Source organism: Eumetopias jubatus, unplaced genomic scaffold (genome assembly GCF_037043125.1).
Source record: "Eumetopias jubatus isolate StellerSeaLion01/CBP00866 unplaced genomic scaffold, mEumJub1_p1.0 scaffold_11, whole genome shotgun sequence".
NCBI classification, from domain to species: domain Eukaryota; kingdom Metazoa; phylum Chordata; class Mammalia; order Carnivora; family Otariidae; genus Eumetopias; species Eumetopias jubatus.
The window spans coordinates 25,355,973-25,372,070 of NW_028274817.1; the positions used below are offsets into that span (position 1 = coordinate 25,355,973).

Here is a 16,098-nt window from a genome sequence, read left to right on the forward strand (position 1 = left end):
AAGCGAGTTAAAAATTCAATTTTTGTAAAAAAAAGTGTTCTAATCTGGTATAGGTACATAACAGGGTAATTACAGAAGAAATGACACAATGCCTAGGATTTGTTCTAGAATATGCAAGCAAAAAAGGGGAGGGAAGGGGGGAAATCCCAGATGAAACAAGATGGGCTAAAGGTTATTTATTGAAGCTGAATGAGGAATATCATGGGGTTAGCTCTTTCCTTTCTACTTTTGTGTAAGTTTGAAAACTTCCATAAGAGAAAGCTTTTTAAAAAAATTTTTTTGGTGGGGCGCCCGGTGGCTCAGTTGGTTAAGCAGCTGCCTTCAGCTCAGATCATGATCCTGAAGTCCCCGGATCGAGTCCCACATCAGGCTCCCTGCTCGGCAGGGAGTCTGCCTCTCCCTCTGACCCTCCCTGCTCTCATGTGCTCTCTCTCTCATTCTCTCTTTCAAATAAATAAATAAAATCTTTAAAAAAAAATTTTTTTTTTTGGTGCCCTCTCTGGGGCTTGAACTTTAAGAAAAAGCTTTGAAAATTCACATCTTTCTCAATATTCACTGAAAGTGTAGTTGACATGTTAAGAAAGGTAGACTGCATTTAAATGGCTTGCTCAAGATTTGTTACAGTGACCATATTATCTCTTGGGAGAAACGGGCCAATCTTTGTCGGGAGAGGGTGTTATTATGGGTCATATTTTTATACATTTTAAAAACAGGTTTTTCATGCACTTACAGAATTCTACAAATTAATATGCAAACAGGGCGCCTGGGTGGCACAGTTGGTTGGGCGACTGCCTTCGGCTCAGTCATGATCCTGGAGTCACGGGATCGAGTCCCGCATCAGGCTCCCTGCTCGGCGGGGAGTCTGCTTCTCCCTCTGACCCCCCCCTTCTCATGCTCTATCTCATTTTCTCTCTCAAATAAATAAATAAAATCTTTAAAAAAAAATGAAAACAGATGTCTTTTTTCTTTTAACAGGACATGACTTGATGTGTACCTTAATGCCTGGCCCAATGGCAGAAAATATATTTAGGTTTCATTTTAGTATTTTTACGAGGGCTATTTTATTTTTTCTGAGAAAGTAAAATAAATACAAAGTAGTAAGATATCATTTTAAAGAATAGTACTTTATTGAATAAGTTTTATTCACAGAAAAATAAGCTTTAATCTATGATGACTGCCAGATTGTACAGTGGAAAGCAATTTTCTTTGTTTTCCATAGTGATGGAAAGGTTTCTACTAAATGAAAAAAGTCATAAAATTATATTCACAAATATAGCACTCTATCTGAAAACATTTCACGATTATTCACAACACTAATACAATGACATAAGAATCCGTCATTCTGTCAGATTAAATATAACAGTAATGAAAAAATGCAAAATCTTCTAACAAAAATTACATTAAAGCCTTTAGTACATCAAATCGAAAATGCAAATTTGTTACTAAGTATAGAGAAAATGACAAAATATACTTATATAGTAATTTTAAATGTTGTATTAATGACACACAATAAGAATGTAGGAAATGCCAAAAAAACCTCTGCATATTTGCAAACTTTAGTCTTCAAAATACAATCTTACCACCCAAAATATTAATGTAGTATTGTACAATTTGAAGATATACGTATTTAAGATTGTCCTATTGTATTAGTCATAAAGTGTCATTTAATATGTAGTGAAAGTTATGGTATAAAAGAAAGAATAGTTGAAAAAATAAACATTTGAGACCTCCCAGGAGAGGTAACTTGAAGTTTTTCACCTTCAAACTATGTCCCAGTCTGGGCTGCCACTAATTAGCTAGATAGCTTTGAATAAATCACTTCACCTTTGAGCCTCAGTTGTCTCACCTGTAAAATGAGGGGGAAGAATCAGATACTAAGGTCACTTCTAGCTCCGACACTCTAGGATTCTAGTATGCCGCTAGTGAAATTCACATTGTGCTAAGTGATTAAGAGTCAAATTGACACTGATAATGAAAGTGGGAATAAGCCAACTGTTCCTATTAGGAAAGCTCACCCGAATTCGATAAGAAGTTTTTTTTTTCCAGATTTTTTAAAACAGAACTTAAATATTTTTAAGGACCTGACCTATTTATTATAATTTACATCTTAACTATGAGAAACTCCAAAAAAGATGAGTAAGAGTCACTGAAAGAGTTATCATCTAAGTTTTAGCCCAAATTTCCAGAGTCAAGGCAAACCCCTGGAGGGTGAGAGTGTGTGCTGGGAAGGGAATGAACATCTGTAGCAAGTATGTGACATCCAGGGTCTCCCTGAACTCTCCTGATGTTGTAAGATAGGTATTACTCTTATGTCAGAGATGAAGAAACAGCTCTCTTTTTTAAAACAGACTTGGCTAAAAATAACTACATCTGTCAACTATCCCCTCCTGTTTTCTTATTTCTCTAATGGAAATGAAAAACGTACCCCATTTCTCCCACTCCCCCACCCTTTCCCCTCATATTCATCCCCTGGGGAATCAGGAAATAAAACAATGATTTGGGCTTAAAGAGTACAATACACGCCCCTAATGCTGTGGTGGTAGTCTCCATTCAGAGAGTTCAAAATACCAGTTTTATCCACTCAAAACAGGAAAAAAAAAAACCTACCAAAATTTAAATAATATAACCACAAAAACAAAAGATCATAGTTACGCAGGGCCAAATCACATTATATACACCCATCACACCCACGCTACCCCATCTTAGCCCTTAACCAAAGGGGAAAAAAAAACAACTAAGAACGAACCTAGCAGGAAAGGCAATACAAAGCCGTTAATTAATATACTGGAGTTTACTTTATAAACATGAAACCCATTTTTCAAAAATTAAAACAAGGCTTTTGATCAGCACACCAAATTATTATGAATAAAGAGAACTACTTAGTACCAAACAACCTGACTCTTCGCATGAACTAAAATGTAGTAAAATAGGTGGTGACTTCAAAATCTTTAGAGTGAACTTTCTAACAGAAAAGGAATGTCTACATGTAGATACGGAGAACTATTCTGGGAAAGGGGGAGGCGCAGATTTGGATCTCGTTATATTTTTGACCTTGCAAGTAATCATTTTTTGCACAACTAGATGGAAGGGATCCAGTGCTTTTTATAGTGAGAACACAGACAAACATTGGTAAGTCTTAAAAAAAAATGTGATTAGAAGTTGGAGTGCTGAGTGATTTCAGAACCTGAAGCAACAGCATTTCTAAACAATTCTTAAAATAAACTTGTTAGCCACATCAGCTTCATGCATTACATTTCACAACTCATGGGGAGAGAAAAGGTCTTTCTTAACTCTAAACATACAAGTTTTAAAAGAAGAGTTTTAATGAACTGAGGCTCCCAGAACAGGAAAAGCCTTATGTTAAAACAATTCAGTCCTTGGCCAACAACTAGATTGAACTAACTACCTGACTTGGAGCTGATGTGTTCTGGAAAACACATTTAAGAATCTTTAACACTTTTCTCCCCTTTAAATTCAAAGCTTAGACTATATATGTAAAATTTAACTTAATGAACATTTAATTAAACCTAAGTGGAAGTGCAAAGGTAAAGAGCTGCGAGTTTACACGATAAAACAAAGACCCCTGGGCAGTCATTATTTAATTTAAAAAGTTCTCATTTAAATTTGCAATGCTTTAAATGACTGTCACTTAAAATAGTCATCCACAGAGGTGACGAGAACTTGACAATACTTTCTCTTAGAAAATACGATGAAAATAGAATTTTTAAGTTTCACTCTCAAACGTTTCTCCGCAGTAAAATGCCTCATTCACCTCTACGACAGGTCAGTTTAAGAATCTTGTAAAGCAAACCCTGGGTGTTGTATGAAGCACTTCTAAACTTATTTTTTATCTCTATTGACTTTTATTCAAGTTTTATTTTCTTTTTAATATTTAAACAAGTATTCTCGTTTTCTTGTCAATATTTTGTAATTTCCAAGAGATTTTAAGGATCTTGAGAGAATATTTATTTCAGAAGCATCTACTACTACTACCAGTCAAGGAAACAAAACAATTTAGGTAAAGACTTGACATTTTGTCCTATATACATCTTAATTATCCTAACAGTAAAAACGCACACGAAACTTTAAAATACGAGATGATATGAGAAGCTCAACATGGAAAAGCTGTCCCTAAAACTACGAGCAGTGTACAAACATGCTTCTACTTTTTCCTACATAAGCTGACAGATGGTTAAAATACTGGGTTAACAAAGATCTTTTAGTAAAGTGACTTAGGCAGGCTTAAACTAGCAAGGATTAAAGATGAATCCTTACTAATTAATTGGAAGATCTGAGACATATTTTATATTTCATTTTACAAAATCAGGAATATTTATTTTGAAACAAGAGAAGACATGGTCTACCTGTCAGAAAACTACCACTCAGAAATATTTTTCATCCACAAAGCAGGAAAAACATAAAAACATTTAAATTTCACATTGGCACCAAAAAGGTTAACTGCTCTGCCTTCTTGGATTAGAAAAACTAAAGCTGAGCAATAAGTAGTTTTGCAGGCGTTTGAACATGCCTAAGCCTTTAAATCAGTAAAATACTTTCTAAAAATTCTGATTACAAAAGTAATACATACTTATAAAAAATCCAAACAGAACAAAATGAAAAAGTAGAAAGTGAAAGGCCCCTGCAACCCCCCTCTGGGCCTTACCGCCCCCACCCAAGAGAAACCACATTTAACAGTTTGGTGCTTTATCCGTCCAAATCTTTTGTTCTATACATATACAAAACACACACACCTTCATCTGACTCATTCTATACACAGTGTTTTGCCACTTCAGTTTACACTCAATATATCTTTGACATCTTTCCATGTCAGTACATGTTGGCTAGATGGTATTCTATCCTTAAATACCCTTTTAACAAAGGCAAAATCATTTTTTACAATCACCCACCCAAGCACGTGTGTATAATTTTAAAAGAGAATGGACAAAATTCTAAAACACAAAGACAAACATCTAAAAATAATCTGTATCTTTCCACCAGCGTGGAACAGTTCATTCCTTTTCACACAAAACAAATTATGTGATTGGGGAGATTAACTAATCTCCACGTTTACACAGAATGCTCCATTTGTTAAGCCTATATGAAAAGAATGAAAAATTCAGTTGATTAATTCACTTACACTTAGAAACTAAGTTAGTGTACTACAAATACACATTGTGATCAGTTACAATATGCTTCTTAGTCTAGATTTCAATTAAATAACGGTAAAAAAAAAAGAAGATATACAACATAGCTAATATCCCCCAAAATCCTGAAATTCAAATTTTAGATTACGAACTAGAACACTGTAGTTTACATTTTGTCTACTTGGTAGCAAATGCTAATGGCATTCAATGCTGATTACTTAAAGTCAGTTCACATCACACACTCAATCAGGGTAATGAGAAGAACATAATGCGCCTAACTGTAGAGTTAGATTAAGACATAAAAATTTTTTGCTTGAAAGTAATGACTGTGTAGCACATGGGACATTTGTCAACTGCTTCAGCACATTGTTTACAAGTGACCAGATGTCCACAAGGAATGAAAACCACAGCAATATTTCTATCCATACAGATTTTGCAAAGCTTCTCCTCTTGCAGGAGCCTTAGCTGCTCTTCAGCACTAATCTCTGCACAAAAAGAAAAGAAATGTGTTAATTTTTGACTTTCTTAGTTGTTGAAATGTACTGAAACAACACGAACCCCTACTATGTGCCAGGCGCTAATCAAGGGCGCGGAGACAGGATGACTCACACATGACACCTGCTCTTAAGCGGCTCGCAGGCTAGAGGAGAGAAGGACATGAGCTGAGGCTATGGAGGGAAGCACAAAGTACAAAGTGGTAAGTGCTATAATAAAGTTATGTACAAAGTGTTCGGGGACGAGATGAAAGAACGAGTTCTTCTGCTCAGATGAGCTGGGAAAAGCTCAGGTTGGCAGCTGCAAGGTGGGGGGATGGGGGAAATGGAGGAGTGACATTTAAACATGGCCGGCAACTTGCCAGGCACAGAAGCCAGGGTTAGGTAAAAAGAAGTGACACATGGAAAGGGCGTGACTTACTCCAGAAATGGAGGGATGGATCTGAGGGACACTTCTGAAGTGGGACTACTAGGAGTTGGTGCCTGAGTACATGTGAGGGGTAGGGAAAAAAGAGGAAACAGAGTTGATTTTAAGATTTCTAGTGTGGCTGACAAGGGGATGGTGATGCCAAAAGGAAATATAGAAAGAGCTACTGGTTTGGACTACTAGGAGTTGATGCCTGAGTACATGTGAGGGGTAGGGAAAAAAGAGGAAACAGAGTTGATTTTAAGATTTCTAGTGTGGCTGACAAGGGGATGGTGATGCCAAAAGGAAATATAGAAAGAGCTACTGGTTTGGCATTTTTCAAGTTGTTTTTGAGGTGTTTGCAGGGTATCTGTATACAAATGTCATTGGATAGTCACATCTTGAGGTCAGGAGAAGTTAGGGCTAGAAACAGAGATTTGGGTGACGTCAGCATATAGGTAGCACTAAAGTGCTTGCTAAATTCAGCCTTTCCCAAACTAGGTTTTGTGAAGTGTTAACAAACATGTCACAAAAATGTGTTTCATGGTCAAACAGAACTATGATGACAGAGGTGCCTGGGTGGCTCAGTCGGTTAAGTGTCTGACTCTTGATCTCAGCTCAGGTCTCCATCTCACGGTTGTGAGTTTAAGCCCTGCGTTGGGCTCCACAAAAAAAGAACTATAATAACAACAACATCAACAATGGCAGCAGTTAACAGTAACACAGTACTTACTACTACGTGCCGGGCATTATTCTAAAGGCATTACATATCTATAATCTTTGTAGACCAGTGGTTTCCAAATGTGGCCTCACATGGGAATCAGTTGGGGCATTTTTTTAAAAAAGATTTCTCTATCTTTTTCTGAGATGGGGGGGGAGGGGCAGCAGGAGAGAATCTTCAAGCAGACTCCCCAGTGAGTGGGGAGCCCCTCCGGGGGGGGGGGGGCTTCATCACAGGACCCATGAGATCATGACCTGAGTCAAAATCAAGAGTTGGACGCTTAACTGAGCAACTCAGGCGCACTTGGGGCATTTTTTTAAACGATAGATTGCTAGGCCCCATTAACTAAATCTAAAATTTCCGGGGTTGTTTTTTTTTATTTTGTTCTGAAATTAAAGTATGCAAAATAAAGAAGATACGGTTTTACACAACGACAATTTTTGGGATTGCACACACAGGCTGGGGAACCAATGCTATGAAGTACAGGTCAGTACAGTACAGTCTATGTCCCCTCTTAGAAAGTCACAATGCATGGCCCTGTTTAACTACAGAGCTCCTCCCCCCCCTTTTTTTTGTTCCCTCTTCACGGCATCCCTTTTAACATCTTGGGGAACACTGTTTTTTGTTGTTGTTGTTTTTTTAAAGGTTTTATTTATTTATTTGACAGAGAGAGGCACAACGAGAGAGGGAACACAGGCAGGGGGCGTGGGAGAGGGAGAACAGGCTTCCCAAGGAGCAGGGAGCCCGATGTGGGGCTCGATCCCAGGACCCTGGGATCATGACCTGAGCCGAAGGCAGACGCTTAACGACTGAGCCATGCAGGCGCCACCTTTTTTTTTTTTTAAAGATTTTATTTATTCATTTGAGACAGAGCACAAACAGGGGGAGAGGCAGAGGGAGAGGGAGAAGCAGGCTCCCAGCCGAGCAGGGAGCCCGATGCGGGGCTGGATCCCAGGATCCCAGGTTCATGACCTGAGCCGAAGGCAGACGCTTAACCATCTGAGCCACCCAGGCGTCCCCTTGGGAACACTGTTTTGAAAACAAGTTTGGGAAACAGTCGTTGAGTTTTGTTCAACAAATATTTACTGAACACTTAACTAGGTTCTAGGAACTAGAAATACAACAATTAACAAATACATAGGCCCCAGGCCCCTAACTGTTCATAAACAAGTAAGAAACACAAGTAGACAGGAAATTACAATAGAGTGTAATGATAAAGGTAATTACAATGTGTTATGAAGAACATAGGAAGCGTGTGAGTGTGCACACACACATAAACAGAAGGCCTCCTGGAAGAAATTATACTTAAACTGGGTCCTAAAGGATGAGGAGGAGTTAACTAGGAAAGATGGAGAGGGGACCCTGAGGGAACAGAGGCAGTGGGAGAAGAATGTTCCAGGCAGAGGAAATGGCATAGGCAGGCTCCAAGGGGAGAGAAAGAACAAGGCCTGTAATTGCACGGGTAAGGCCTGGGGAGGGACACAGCACGACATGAGGGTACAGAAGGTTACAGGGGCCCAGTCATGAAAGATTTGGCAACCCACATAAAGGAGTTTGGACTTGATCCTGAGGGCCCTGGGGGCCAGTAAAGGGTATTAACCTGGAGAGGGAGAGGGGGAGAGAGAGAGAGAGAGAGATGTGTGCTTTGGAGAAGTATGCCTGACCAGGGGTGGACAGTATTATTTAATCTCTTTCTTCTTAAAAAGCAACCTCATGGTTTAATAATCAAAACTATAAGCTCAAACATGGACTGAATCAGAGATAAGATAAAGCACCTGTCCTCAAGAAGCTTGGTCTGATGTGCAGGACAGAAAACCGTTCTAAAACAATGTTACAAATGCTCTCATAGCAGCACAAGTAGAGAAGAGGGAGCTCCGGACTCTGCTGTGGGTCCTGGGGAAAGCTTCAAAGAATGACCTCTAAGTGGAGCCTTGAAGGATGAGTTTACAAGATGGATTTAGGGGACTGGGGGTGGAGTGGGGAATGAGACTAGGTACACAGACAGGGAAAAGGCAGCTGGGGCAGAGGGAACAACGGAAGTGAAGGGTTGGCAACTCTACACTGATTTGTATTATATGAAAGCATTTAACCAAAAAAGTCAGAATCAAGTACATGCTCATGCCCCGCAAAAAGGAGAAAAACAAGAAATTCACACATGACTTTTGGGTGTGACGCTCCAATGAGTAAAACGAACACTGGACCTAGAAGAGTCAAGTTTATAGAGACAGAAAGCAGAATGGTGATTGTCAGGGGCTGGGGGGGAGGGGGAATGAGGAGGTGTTGTTTCATGGGGACAGAGTTTCAGTTCTGTAGATAAAAAGATCTGTGGAGACTGGTTGCACAACTGTGAATGTACTTAATACTACTGAACTGTACACTTAAAACATTTTATTAAGAGGAACACTGGACCACATGTCAGGAAACCTGATTTTTATTCCCAACTAGCTGAGTGATCTTTGTCAACAGCACATCTATACTTCAGTTTTCTTACTGAAGTAATGTAAGTTATTATATGATCTTTCAGGTTCACTTTGGTTCTGATGCTCTGATTCCATTTCACAGACCACAGTGGAATGAAACGTCTGGCCTACCAAACACTGTTATCAACTTTTTTTACCTTATTTCCACCTTATGTACAGCCTGGGCACAGGTGAGGTGAGGCTCTGGGCACAGATTTTACCTCCTGAGACCAATAGTTTACCTCTGACAATTTTATTTCACTCAAGCCTTAGGGTAACTATTGGATTCTACGTCCTTTACTATGGCACCTTTCCCCTTCTAATTTCTTTTTTTAAATAATTAATTTGAGAAAGAGAGAGGGGGAGTATATAAGCAGGTGGAGGAACAGAGGGAGAGGGACAAGCAGACTCCACGCTGAGCAGAGCCTGACGCGGAGCTCAATCCCATGACCCTAAGATCATGACCTGAGCCGAAATCAAGAGTCAGACGCTTAACCACTGTGCCACCCAGGCGCCCCATCTTTTTAAGATTTTATTTATTCATTTGAGAGAGAGAGAGAGCACGAGTCGGGGGGAGAGGCAGACTCCCCTGCTGAGCTAGGAGCCCAATGTGGAACTAGATCCTAGGACCTGGAGATCATTACCTGAGCTGAAGGCAGACGCTTAACCATCTGAGCCACCCAGGCACCCCCAACTTTTTTTTTTAAATTATTTACTTATTTGAGAGACAGAGAGTGTGTGAGCAGGGGGAGGGGCAAAGGGAGAGGGAGACAGAATCTCAAGCAGACTCCCCACTGAGCATAGAGCCCGATGCAGGGCTTGATCCCACAACTCTGAGATCGACCCTGAGCTGAAATCAAGAGTTGGATGCTTAACTGACTGAGCCACCCAGGCGCCCCAGCACACTATGTAATCTTTAAAAAGAAAGATACTATTTGGTACTATTTTTAGAAGACCATTTCCTGGGCTATTCTCTGTCAGACAGCCATTGGGATAAAGCTAGTACTGAATCTAGGATTGCTCAGTAAGCAACAATAACAGTGTAGTTTTTCTAAAAACTTCCACCTGCTTCACCTCAGTTAGGCCTGCCTTCTATTTTGTATAGAATTAAGAGTCGTTGTGGGCGCCTGGGTGGCTCAGTTGGTTAAGCGACTGCCTTCGGCTCAGGTCATGATCCTGGAGTCCTGGGATCGAGTCCCGCATCGGGCTCCCTGCTCAGCAGGGAGTCTGCTTCTCCCTCTGACCCTCTTCCCTCCCGTGCTCTCTCTCTCTCATTCTCTCTCAAATAAATAAAATCTTTAAAAAAAAATCACTGTTATACTGTTTTGTGACTGATGTAATTATCTAAATGTTTCAGAAGCATTTGAAATAACTTAAAGATCAAAAGGGTCTATTCATTTTTTAATTTTTATTTTTTTTTAAGTAAGCTCTACATCAACGTTGAGCTTGAACTCAACCCCGAGATTAAGAGTCACATGCTCTTCTAACTGAGCCATCCAGGTGCCCCAAAACGGTCTTTAATGTAAAAAAAAAAAAAAAAAAAGTACACTTTTAGATTTATTAGCACAGGGAGAATTTTCAAACTTTGGGAGAGGTGGTCAAGAGCTCAGAGAACAATGACTATAACAGTGTACCTCAGTACCCAAAATGTAGTCACAGTTTGAAATCTTTTTTTTTTTTTAAAGATTTTATTTATTTGACACAGAGAGACATAGCAAGAGAGGGAACACAAGCAAGGGGAGTGGGAGAGGGAGAAGCAGGCTTCCCGCTGAGCAGGGAGCCTGATGCAGAGCTCGATCCCAGGACCCTGGGATCATGACCCGGGCCGAAGGCAGAAGCTTAACGACTGAGCCACCCAGGTGCCCCTGAAACCTTTTCTTTAACCTTCGACGTTGCCATCAAACACTAGAGTTGCTTTCATTCTGAAAGAAGGAACTTATATTTTTTATCTTTTTTTCCTAAAAGGAGTTTATATGCTTCCTTGCACATTATTTAATATACTTTTTAGGGGTGCCTGGCTGGCTCAATCAATAGACCATGAGACTCTTGATCTCAGGGTTGTGAGTCCAAGCCTTGACTTGGGCGTGGAGCCTACTTAAAAAAAAAGTTTAATATTGGGCGCCTGGGTGGCTCAGTTGGTTAAGCGACTGCCTTCGGCTCAGGTCATGATCCTGGAGTCCCGGGATTGAGTCCTGCATCGGGCTCCCTGCTCGGCGGGGAGTCTGCTTCTCCCTCTGACCCTCCCCCATCTCGTGCTCTCTATCTCATTCTCTCTCTCAAATAAATAAATAAAATCTTTAAAAAAAAGTTTAATACACTTTCTCTGTATGATTTACAGTACCAGGGGGCCACTCATTCAAGCTGTATTTAGTAATATGGTGCTTTTATAGGTTTATATCACATGAAAAGTTGCAGAACACTCTAAATCCATTTTAACTACAAAACTTACAGATTTCACACACAATCATAAAAGCTTTCATTGTTCTTTATCTAAACTAAAACACAAACCCACACTTAAAATAAATAAATCAGGGGTGCCTGGGTGGCTCAGTCAGTTAAGTGGCCGACTCTTTTTTCCTTTTTTTAAAAAGACTTATTTGTTCTAGAGAGAGACAGAAGGTGGGGGGCAGAGGGAGAAAATCCTCAAGCAGACTCCCCACCGAGTGTGGAGCCCGATCCCACAACCCATGAGATCATGACCTGAGCTGAAACCAAGAGTTGGATGCTTAACCAACTAAGCTACCAGGAACCCCAGCATCCGACCCCTGATTTCAGCTCAGGTCATGAGGATCAAGGGATCAAGCCCTGCAAAGGGCTTCACGCTCGGGGGGAGTCTGCTTGAGATTCTCTCTTTCCCTCTCCCTCTGTCCCTTCCCCCCTGCACTCTCTCTAAAATAAATAAATAAATCATTACAAAAATAAAATTAAATTACTAAATCAGTGGGTCTTACTTGGATACCAATTAGGACAAATCAACTGTTAAGAATGTTTTAAGACAATGGGGAAAATTAAAACCAACTGATTTTCAAATGATATTATGGAATTATTGGTAATTCTGTTAAATGTGGTAACAGTGTATTATGGAATAAATGTATCCCCCCCCAAATTCTTATGTTGAAGCCCTAAACTCCCAATGTGATGGGACTCACAGATGGGCCCTTTGGGAGGTAATTAAATTTATATGAGGTCATAAGGGTGGGATGTGCTCATTATGGAATCAGTATCTCTTTTATTTCTTTTTTTCTTTCTCTTTATGTATTTTTATTTTTATTGATTTTAAAAATTTTATTTTTACATAATCTCTACACCTAATGTGGGGCTCAAACTCACAACCCCAAGATCAAGAGTCGCATGCTCTACCGACTGAGCCAGGTGCCCCTGTATTTATTTTTAAAGTAAACTCTAGGGGCGCCTGGGTGGCTCAGTCACTGAGTGTCTGCCTTCGGCTCAGGTCATGGTCTCAGGGTCCTGGGATGGAGCCCCGCATCGGGCTCCCTGCTCAGTGGGAAGCCTACTTCTCCCTCTCCCACTCCCTCTGCTTGTGTTCCCTTTTTCGCTGTGTCTCTGTCAAATAAATAAATAAAATCTTAAAAAAAAATAAACTCTATGCCCAACGTGAGGCTCAAACTCACGACCCCGAGATCAAGAGTCACATACTCTACTGACTGAGCCAGCCAGATGTCCCATGGAATCAGTGTATTTATATGAAGAGGAAGAGACACCAGAGTGCTCTCTCTTGGCCACGTGAAGACACAGAGAGAAGGCAGCCATGTGCAAGCCTGGAAGAGAGTCCTCATGAGGAACCACATCTGCCAGCACCTTGATCCTGGACTTCCCAGCCCCCAGAAATGTGAGAAATAAATGTCTGTTGTTTAAGTCTATGGTATTCTGTTAGAGCAATCTGAGCACAGTTTAAGTTACTGCTTAACACAACAGTATTAAGATTATGTTTAAAAAAAATCCTTATCTGTTAGGTATATTTAAAGTATTTATAGGTAGGGCACCTGGGTGGCTCAGTTGGTTAAGCGACTGCCTTCGGCTCAGTTCATGATCCTGGAGTCCTGGGATCGAGTCCCGCATCGGGCTCCCTGCTCAACAGGGAGTCTGCTTTTCCCTCTGACCCTCTTCCCTCTCGTGCTCTCTCTCTTTCTCTCTCTCTCAAATAAATAAAATCTTTAAAAAAAAATAAAGTATTTATAGGTAAATGATATATGGGATGCCTGGAATTTTCTTTGAAATACCATAGCAAAAAAAGTTGGGAGAAGAAATGAAACAAGACTGAAAAATTGTTGATAATTATTGAATCTGGTTTATGGGTACATGAGGGTTCATTGTACTGTTTTCTCCACTTTTGAGTATTTGTGAATTTTTTATTAACAGAAAGTTTAAAAAAAAATGTTTATCCCCTAAGGGGGATATGAGAAGGAAAAAAATGAATGGGTCACAAAGTCATATAAGAAACTAACCATAATGAAGTACTGTTAGGTGTTTCTTGCTTTTTAAAAACAGCCATGCATACCTTTTTGCAATGAAGTCTGGCTTGATTCATCTTGTGTATTGTCTTTCTGAGCACTCACTAGATCTGAAACCAGAATCTCAAGTGATTTATAGTTGCTCCCAGATGTCTGAATTTTTTCCTCCATTATTTTCTTAATGTCCTTGAAACTAAATCCCATTCGTATAGCTTCTTGTAACATAGGATTTTGGAAGATGGCATCATCTGAAATAAAAATTGGTGAGGAAAAAGAACACAAGAGTTTAAACAATTATTTTCATTAATACAACTCAACAGCAAAGTACAGTTAAAAAGAAAAAGGTAAGCAGCAAGAAAAAAACAAAAAACAAACCAGCAATCAAAGCTACTTTGGGAAGAAGATTTTGAAATATTTAAGCACTGAAGAATCTTTCAGAATCTTATAATCATTGAAAATACAGTATTATTTTGTGGCACTATGAACTGAGATTAGGTGCTTTAAAGACCGAAGAAATAGTAAAAGACTAGGTAAAGAAATAGTAAAAAATTAGGTAAAGCTGATTCGAAGAAAAAGTTAAGTGCTTCAAAAATCTGACCTTTTTTCAAATCAGCTGTACTCATTAACAGCTAACCTAAGTACTTGAGTAGATATCTTTCCCAAGTCCCTAGCAATTATTTTGGAAAAATCATGGGAAATAGGAGGAATTCACAGTCTGTGACCTTGAATGTGTGAGTTTCCTATCTCTGAGACTGAGTTTCTGCAGCCAAGGGGGGGTGAACCAGATAAGGCAACAAAATGAATAGAAATTCACTGTAATGTTACTCAAAGTAGAAATACAGGTTATGTAGGGAACTGCTAAAAGAGGAGACTTATTTACAACCTCTGATTCATCAATTCTACTCGAGTATTAAATATAAGTACAAAGGTCCACCAAAAAAAAAAAAATCCACCAAAGACATGCACAAGAATATTCATAGCAGTGCCATTTGTAACAGCCTCAAACTGGAAACAACTCGAACATCTATCACCAGGTGAATGGGTAAGTAAACTGTGGTATATTCAAACACTACACAGGCAGAAGAAAAATGAACTACTGCCACAGTACATAATGAACCTCACAGACCTGATGAACAAAAGAGTCATCATAATGATGAGCCAGAGACAAAAGAATATACCATATGATTGTATTTATAAGATGTTCAAAACTAATCTATGGTAATAGAAGTCAGAACATAACTTAGGGTAGATGTTGACTGGGAAAGGGGCCTGAAGGAGTTTCTGGCATGGTGGAAATGTTCTATATCTTTTTTCTTAAAGATTTTATTTATTTGAGAGAGAGCACTAGCGGGAGGGGGATTGGCAGAGGGAGAGGGAGAAGCAGACTCCCCGCTGGGCAGGGAGCCCGATGCGGGGCTCAATCCCAGGACTCTGAGATCATGACCTGAGCTGAAGGCAGATGCTTAACTGACTGAGCCACACAGTTGCCCGTTCTATATCTTGATTTGGCTGATGACTACACAGATAAATGTATGTTAAAATTCACTGAACTGAATACTTAAGATTAGTCTATTTTAAACATTTTATTGTATGTGTATTATATTTCAATAAATGTTTTTTAAAAAGAGCCGTTGGAAAGGGATTTGATTATAAGAAATATTACATGGTAAGTAACAAAAGAAGTAGGAAAGTAAATTAAGATTTCTGTTTGATAAAGAAAAATTCTGTTGGGAGGTTATAATGCACATAAAAGACCATTTATAAGACTACTAAAGCATCTGAATGAGAAATAAGGGCAGAAACTAGTGCAGAACCAGTGGATTTTAGACAATATTAAAAAGGTTGACTTCATCAGACCTGGTGGTTAATTAAATGTAGAGGGATTAAGGAAAGCAAAGAGCTTAAAATGATTCAAATTACTGGGTGACTTTGTGAACTGTGGAGCCATTAACCAACTTGCGGGGGGAGAACAGGACTGGATTCAGTCTAAGTGATTTTTTTTTTTAAAAGATTTTTATTTATTTATTTGACAGAGAGAGACAGAGAGAGCAGGAACACAAGCAGGGGGAGTGGGGGAGGGAGAAGCAGGCTTCCCATGGAGCAGGGAGCCTGATGCGGGGCTTGATCCCAGGACCCTGGGACCATGACCTGAGCTGAAGGCAGACGCCTAACGACTGAGCCACCCAGGAGCCCCGTCTGAGTGATTTTTAGAAATGCTGAATTTGAGCTGCTTTTTGAGATTTCTAGGTGGAGATGTCCAGAGGTCAGCTGGACATCACGCTTTCCTGGTTCTACTATTTGTTTTTTTTTTTTTTTTCCAGCTTGTTTCGCTGGCTCCTTCTGCTCACCTGATTAGACACTGGTGGTTCCCTTCCATTCCCTCACTGATCGCCTCCTTTTTA

The 16,098-nt window shown here is 39.7% G+C and overlaps 1 protein-coding gene across 4 annotated transcripts in view; it reads right to left on the reverse strand.

Annotated features, from left to right (window-relative positions):
- Nucleotides 1-16,098, reverse strand: part of XIAP (X-linked inhibitor of apoptosis) — a 75,843-nt gene that overhangs the window by 17,053 nt on the left and 42,692 nt on the right. For 2 of the 4 annotated variants that reach the window (XM_028122703.2, XM_028122701.2), the window contains exons 7-8: nucleotides 13,744-13,944; nucleotides 1,106-5,629 (exon numbers count right to left, since the gene is read on the reverse strand). In XM_028122703.2, coding sequence (XP_027978504.1) covers nucleotides 5,436-5,629; nucleotides 13,744-13,944 — 395 coding nt within the window. In that variant the 3' untranslated portion in view covers nucleotides 1,106-5,435. Of the gene's footprint in view, nucleotides 1-1,105; nucleotides 5,630-7,632; nucleotides 7,795-13,743; nucleotides 13,945-16,098 lie in introns of those variants that run through there. The other 2 variants (XM_088028656.1, XR_015769429.1) reach the window with 2 other exon arrangements.